Source organism: Xyrauchen texanus, chromosome 29 (genome assembly GCF_025860055.1).
Source record: "Xyrauchen texanus isolate HMW12.3.18 chromosome 29, RBS_HiC_50CHRs, whole genome shotgun sequence".
Lineage (NCBI taxonomy): Eukaryota > Metazoa > Chordata > Actinopteri > Cypriniformes > Catostomidae > Xyrauchen > Xyrauchen texanus.
Window position 1 is genome coordinate 40403670 of NC_068304.1, and position 7738 is coordinate 40411407.

The 7738-nt window shown below is 44.0% G+C and overlaps 1 protein-coding gene across 1 annotated transcript; it reads left to right on the plus strand.

Moving 5' to 3' along the window:
- Positions 1-3217: 3217 nt before the first annotated feature.
- LOC127623079 (uncharacterized) lies at positions 3218-7097 on the plus strand. Its single transcript, XM_052097275.1, has 2 exons — positions 3218-4254; positions 6838-7097. Exon 1 carries the CDS (start codon positions 3218-3220, stop codon positions 4082-4084), a length of 867 nt encoding a protein of 288 aa, XP_051953235.1. The 3' UTR covers positions 4085-4254; positions 6838-7097.
- The last annotated feature ends 641 nt before the right edge of the window (positions 7098-7738 follow it).

A 7738-nucleotide genomic window follows, 5' to 3' on the forward strand; every position in this document is an offset into this window, starting at 1 on the left:
CGATCCCCACAGTCACCACCATTGTGTCCATGAGTAAGGCACTTAACTCCAGGTTGCTCCGGGGGGGATTGTCCCTGTAATAAGGGCTCTGTAAGTTGCTTTGGATAAAAGCGTCTGCCAAATGCATAAATGTAAATGTAAATGTAACTATTGTGATATAGAAGTTGATGACACAAAAATGTCAAAACATAATTTTTCTATTTAATATTAAAAAAAATATGAACATTCTTGAGTTATCCTTCTCTGTGCATTAGAGACCATTTATTTTGTCGCTTTAAATGTAATTTTCACGAGGATGTATGCCGATCACCCGTCATGTACGACGCATGCGCGGAGAGGAGAATCGTGAAAGCGGGTATGTCCTCAGATCCTCGTAACCTCCATCCGCCGAGCGACCGACCAGGACCAGCACCGGTGAGGGAGAAATGGGAAATAAACGGGATGCTCGTGCGCTGTGAGGTAGGCTGCGGTTTGCATCAGATATTCTGGCGATTCGGAGTAAAAAAATCAAATTAAATAAATGCATGTTTTCTCTTGTGATCATAGTGAAAGTACCGACGGTGCTCTTGGCATCTGTGACAGTAGTAGCGGGATACTTCTGCATGTTTTGGATGCGGTTGTAGCGATCAGGATGGAGAAATCCTCCGAGTGTTTGATCAAGGGCGAGCGCGTTCTGATCAGAGCAGGAAGGGAACCTCCGTCCTGTCCGGTTGGTTTGTGACATTAATTCATTCCATTTGCCCTTTCATTTGTCGTTTGATGGATGTTGAGTGGATGACCCGTGCACAATGATCACTGCAGATCGTGACTGTCTGAGATTGATCATCTCCAACCGAGATGAAATACTTCTATCGAATGACCAGCATTTATTATGAGGTGCTTTTTCAGTAGCGTGATCCATCAATAATGAAATCGGCACGCGTTTAAATGGTGCTACTGTCAGCTCTTTTTGACCAATTTTATAGATGATATAATATGTTTTACACATGCACATATGAGGTTTTCCAACCCGGATATGCAGACGGAGGGTTTCTCCCATCAAACACATAACGTTCCTTTAACGTTGGTTGCATGGTTACTGGTTGGTTATTTCTTCGAGAACTAAGTCTAAACGTTCTGGGAACTTTCTTTTTAGGTTTTAGTTTTTTTATAACCTTAAACTAACCTTCCAAGAACGTTGTAATGGTTTTCTTTTTTCTGTGACAACCTACTAAAACACTATCGATGTTATCTTTAGGTTTTCTTTTGCAGAATGATTTTTTTAATTTTTTTTATTTAAAACAACAAAATTTTTAGGCTGTTTGAGAACATTATTTTTGATCACTAACATCAGACACATTTCAGGTGCACCGCGTGATGATATGTTGATGATCTCGAGTGTGGCTGGAATTTTGAGGGCGCGCGCTCAACTGGAAAACATAAAAGAAATCAGACATTTACGAGTTAAATGCACACAGAAAACTCGCTGGTCTTTGGAGTTTCGCATCAGAAAGGTCTCCGCATAGAGTTACGGCTATGAATGGCGTGGCGTGTTGTATTTCACGCTGAAAGAGAGACTAGAGGAAACGTGGTTCACGTGATGCACGAAGCCGCGCGCGCAGTGAGTGAGTGAGAGAGAGAGAGAGAGAGAGAGAGAGAGAGAGAGAGAGAGAGAGAGAAAGAAAGTGTGTTTGTGAAAGATAGAGAAAAAAATGAGTGAGTGTGAGAGAGAGAGAGAGAGAGACAGAGAGAGAGAGAGAGACAGAGTGAGAGAGAGAGAGAGAGAGAGAGAGAGAGAGAGCTGTCCAAGGTGCTGAAATGTACCGTCCAAACACTCAGTGTATTGCATATAACGCAGTCATGCTTTTAACGAGCTTTCCCCAGTTTGTTGCATCTCTATTACGTGGTCTTGTTAAAGTTTGCCATCTTTATTGCACATGCAGATGAACAACAGGTGTAGTAAGTGTCCTTCAACCCCCCCCCCCCCCAACACAGCCCCAAATAAAGTCGTTTTAAAACTTTAAACCAATATACAAATATATGACATTCCACTACAATTGTCCTGTGGTGTAATGTTGTATCTATTGTTGTTTTCTTAAGTGCAAATATGTTAGGCAGACTCTCAATTAATAAATGAGGTCATAAATAAGCCTTGTTATATCTCCATAACAATACGATTTGAGTCAGAAGTCCAATTGTGTAAATGTGTTTTATCTTTTTTTTTTTTACTTTTTTTTGTGTCCTCCAAAGTAAACTTTCACAATCACTAAGCCACGCCATTCAGCCACAATACTGTATTATGAAGGCTGATTTTTACCAAAAGGTTTAAATGTGCTCTTTGAACAAAAATGTTTGGCATGTCTGGTCCCGATGTTGTCACATGTGTTTTAAACGTTATACATTTGCATAATTTACTAATTACAGTATTTGTTCACCAGAACATTTGTTTTATATTTTTATATGTTTCCTTTCCCATCTTTGTTGTTTCACGAATCGTTATATACCTCGTAATAAGTTGGTTTAAGCAGGTGTTGATTTAAAGGGAGGCGTCAGTTATTTTGGTTGTTGTGATGGTGGGGACACACTCCCTTCTCACCCCCAATTTGTCCCCATCTTATGCCAATATACCCCGTATAGTGTGACAACATGCCCTGCTGTTGGGGTAAGTTGTCACAAAAGGTCAAAGTGAGGCTTTGAAGAACATAATATTTATTTTCTGGGCAATAACGGTTGTTAGTCAAGCTTTTTTGGTAGCCAAGATTTGAAGGTATGTTGGTTTTCAGAAATTGACTATTAAATATTAAAAATATATATTCCCTGAGAAATATTCACTGGAGTAAATAGTGTGATAACTAGCCTCAGACTCCCCATTGCATGTCACACTTTAACACATTGCCGTCACTGCTATCCACTAGATCCAATAGACACTAGATCCACTGTATTGTTATGGTATCTTTATATATATATATATATATATATATATATATATATACAGTGTATAAATCAATGTCTGACTCCCCTCTCTGTCTATTTTCTCTTTGTGTTTCTTCAGCGAGACTAGAAGTAGATGTGAGCGATTACTGCAGTTGGTGAGAGCAACCCTCCACTGGTCTCTCCCCACCCAATCCATCTCCCACGTCAGTCTTTACAGCCAACATGTTCTCCTCTAACTTTCTGAGTGGGGGGAATCCTCTCAGTGCAATGTCCTCTGCTGTGAACAAGTTCAGTCTTTTTGGGAATGAGGAAAAGCCACAACAGCAGAAGGATTGTCAACATCAGGGGAACCGCCAACCTGCTTCACAGGATGTGGGAGGAGCTGGACGGGGTAGCTCTTCTCCACAAGGAGCTGGACGGGGTAGCTCTTCTACACAAGGAGCTGGACTTGGTGGATCTTCTACACAAGGAGCTGGACGGGGTGGCTCTTCTACACAAGGAGCTGGACTTGGTGGATCTTCTCCACAAGGAGCTGGACGGGGTGGCTCTTCTCCACAAGGAGCTGGACGGGGTGGATCTTCTCCACAAGGAGCTGTACGGGGTGGCTCTTCTCCACAAGGAGCTGTACGGGGTGAATCTTCTCCACAAGGAGCTGTACGGGGTGGATCTTCTCCACAAGGAGCTGTACGGGGTGGATCTTCTCCACAAGGAGCTGTACAGGGTGGCTCTTCTCCACAAGGAGCTGGACGGGGTGAATCTTCTCCACAAGCAGCTGGACGGGGTGGATCTTCTCCACAAGGAGCTGTACGGGGTGGCTCTTCTACACAAGGAGCTGGACTTGGTGGATCTTCTCCACAAGGAGCTGGACGGGGTGGATCTTCTCCACAAGGAGCTGTACAGGGTGGATCTTCTCCACAAGGAGCTGTACAGGGTGGCTCTTCTCCACAAGGAGCTGGACGGGGTGGATCTTCTCCACAAGTTGCTGGACGGGGTGGATCTTCTCCACAAGGAGCTGGACGGGTTGGACCTCTACAGCAGGGAGATAGTAGAGGAGGTCTTCCACAGCAGGGAGCTGGAAGGGGTGGAACAGGTGGGAGTGGATCTACTAAGCAGAATGTGGGCAGGGGTGGACCTCAGCAACAAGGCCCAAGAGGACCTGGGGTTCACCTAGCAGGGGCAGCTGGGTCAGGGCCTCCTTCAACAGAACATCAATCTCTCTGTCCGGTCTGTAAAAACACAAAACTCAATCTGAATTCCAAGGATTCGCCCAACCATAACACCTGCACACAGTGTAAATCAGTCGTCTGCAAACAGTGTGGATTTAGTCCTCCGGATGCAACTGTGAGTAGCAATTCTTAACATTTCAGTTTGGATGTGTCTCAATCAGCTCCCTAGTTCACTAGAACAGTAGGGCTGGGCGATATGGCCAAAAATATTATCACAATGTTTTGTTTTTCATTTCTTTGGATATTACAATACACATTTCATATCATTAATGGTCTAGGAAAGGCATGTTTCTCTAGTTGTGTGCATAACTTTGCCAGACTGCTGTTTGTACCTGATCTGATCTGATGCAGAGTTTATTTCCAGCCCTGCTCCAAAATGCCTCATTGTAATCTTCAAGCACCCCTAAAGACAATATATTGGCAACATTATATAATGTGAACAGCCGAACAAAAAAATCGGATCTGAAGAATAAATGTGAATTGACCACTAAGGCTTGCAGTGTGAATGTAGCAAATGCTTTAGACATTTTTCACTGTTCAATACTGTTTCTTCAACTTTGGGCACTTTTAGCACTGTAGACTTCATTTTTCACGCTCTAGTCTATATCATTTGTCACCAACAAGTCTGGGTCTGAAGGCTAAAACAGTCAAATCTATACAGGCATTTAAAGGGTAACTAAACCCCTGCTCAGAGTCTGACTCCACCCACTAGCAATATTTGAAAAATGCTCGAAAAGTGGGCAGACCCCAGCGGGGATAGAGGGGACGAACCGAGGGCGGGGCTGAGCGGGTGGTGGGCGTGCACCTGAAACCCGTAGTGACAGCTGCTGTCAGACTCTAAAATGGAGAGTGACTGGAGTGACGCAAGTAGCTTTGCCACGGAGCGGTCTTTTGAAGTCGAGGACCTTTCTCCCCCACCTTCACCTGAAGTGGAGGACGGTGAATTGTCTGTGGACACAGGGCCGGAGCCATATCAATTCCAGCCGCTGGCTCAAACTGCGGTTTTAACTCCTTGTTGAGCATCCGAGTGCGCATTCACCTTCACTCGCGTGCAGGAAAAACAAACGAAACGCTGTTCAGTGATGTTTATCCTTTTAGCAGGATTTTTATTTAGCAAGGTTCACTTGAACATAACATCAGTTAGCTGTTCTCTCAACTTAGAAGAATGTGACGTAAAGCGTAACGTCATCATGTACAAAACCGTATACCTCCAAATAAAACTATACAGGTAGTCAATACCGTAATACAATGTATAAGGGTGCAATACGTTTAACACTCCCGCATCGCGAACGCGCGTTTGTCGACCCCAGAGGATTAACTTTAGCCTAACCATAAATTGTGATTCAAATATATATGATCACTCACCTCAAGACGCCGCTGAGGTGGTGGAGTCCATGCAGGAGGAGCAGCGTTTGGCACTGCGTCGCTTTTCACCACGAGCTGTTTGGAGAAGCCCATTTCCACCTCCATTGCGTTGGAGAAGCAATCCCTCGTAAAATGCAGTTTGCATACTTCTCCAGCTCTAGGCGGGAACTCGCGGTCTTCCAGAACAAGGACGTGCAACCCCTGGCGCCTAATTTCCAAGTCTGCTGGAAAGCTATACAGTCCAGCAGTGCTGTTGCAACCAGAAACACTACACCTACGTACCATCCTGACCACTGTACTAAATACAGATAATCTACGCTAACTTGAAGCTATCCTAACTGACGCAATACTATGCTACTAACTAACTATGCTTCTAACAATACTACACTAACAAATATGCTAATTAACTACCTAGGCTACACAAAATAATCTAAATAACTATATAAATGCTATGCAAAATACATGCTAAAATACTCTATCCTGATCGTTTTCAATACTCGCAATTCCAACTCCTGACTCGCTACAGTGGTTTTGACGAAACGAGATGGTTTTTATACTGCCATGGGCGTGGTAGCTCATACCAAGGGCGTGGTGAGCTGGAACCTGCTTACGTCAGCTGTCACCGCTTACGTCACGAAGTACCGCAAACAGCCAATAGGAAAATTCAACTGCAGTAGCCACCGTTCAACCTGAAGAGGGCAGCACTCAGATGTTTTTACACCATTGCAGAATTAAAACACTTTATACACAAATGTCAAAAAAATTACTTGAATCAATGACCAGTACTAATAAAGCCCCATTCTTACAGATCATTAACTAAAAAAAGTTGGTTTAGGGTTTAGTTACCCTTTAAAAGGTACCAAAAATAAACGATGAAGGCCTGATAATAAGTTTCCCAAGTCAGTTTAACTGTAACCATCATTATTGAAATTTGTTTTATTATTAAAAATGAATGAAAACCCCTGAAATCGCCCAAAGGTGAAGGCACACTCATATATGGTTGTAAGGGGGTTAAGATGGGCAAGGAGGAGGCGAGAACCGGCTTGTCAATATAAATAATAATTTAATGGAAACTTAAACCAAATGCACAAACATAAACACACACATGATGGACATGCCCGTAATTCTCTCTCTCTCGAACCGACTTTATCCCTTGTGCGCCCCATCAGGTCGATTGGGGACTGGGGCGTGCAACATTCTAGCCCGGCCCGCCCCCTCTGCTCCACAATGGTCTGTCTGTTTGTCATATTTGAGAGCAATTTAATCTATGTTGTTTTGCAGGTTTGTTAATTAACAGTTGTGTAATTGTCATGATTTATCCTCCCTGACACAGGCTAAGGAGTGGCTTTGCCTCAATTGCCAGATGCAGAGAGCTCTGGGAGGGACACTAAATGCTCAGGAACAAGCAAAGAGCTCTGTATTATCGCAAAACCATGAAATGCACAATGCCTCTCCTGCAAAGAAAGATGGTCCACAAAGTAAGTCAATCCCTCCGTTCGCCAACCAGCCAATCAAATCAACCGAGGGTCAGATAGCATCAGGCCAGCCGAGCCCAAGTGCAGCAAAAGCTAATGCTGCTGCTCATCCGTCACAGAAAACATCACCACAGCCTCCTATAGAAGAGTCCAGTTTCTTCGGTTTCGGTTTTGGTGGCGCTCGATCCCCCTCTCCTTCTCCACAACCTGGTGGCTCTTCAGTTTCTGGGATGGCTCGAGGCTTTGGTTCTTCATTCCTCAGCTCAGCATCCAATTTTATTTCAGCTGTTCAGGATGAGCACTCCACAACACCTCCAACTTCTCGAAAAGGTTCTTCGGTTTCCCAAAGCTCTGCCAAGACGTCCACACCTCCTGCCTCCAGAAAAGACTCAGAGGCCTCTAAGGACTCACCGAGACTACAGACAGAGGAAGATCAGTCAGCTAAACCAACAACGATGCAGACAAAGAAGGAATCTGCTCATGCGACTAAAGTAGATCAAAGTCCTAAACTTCCTCCTAAAGCCTGTCCGCTCTGCAAGGTGAACCTGAAAAGTGATCCTCCCAACTACAGGACCTGCACTGAATGCAAAAGCACCGTGTGTTATCAATGTGGATTTAATCCTGTGCCTCATCAAACTGAGGTAAGAAACTGATTCATGCATTTTCTCGCAGTAGCTTCACAATATGATCTGTGCAATGAACTGAGGGCAGAAAATGTCAAGAGCAATTTCAGAGGACATGTTCATGGTGATTCAGCTT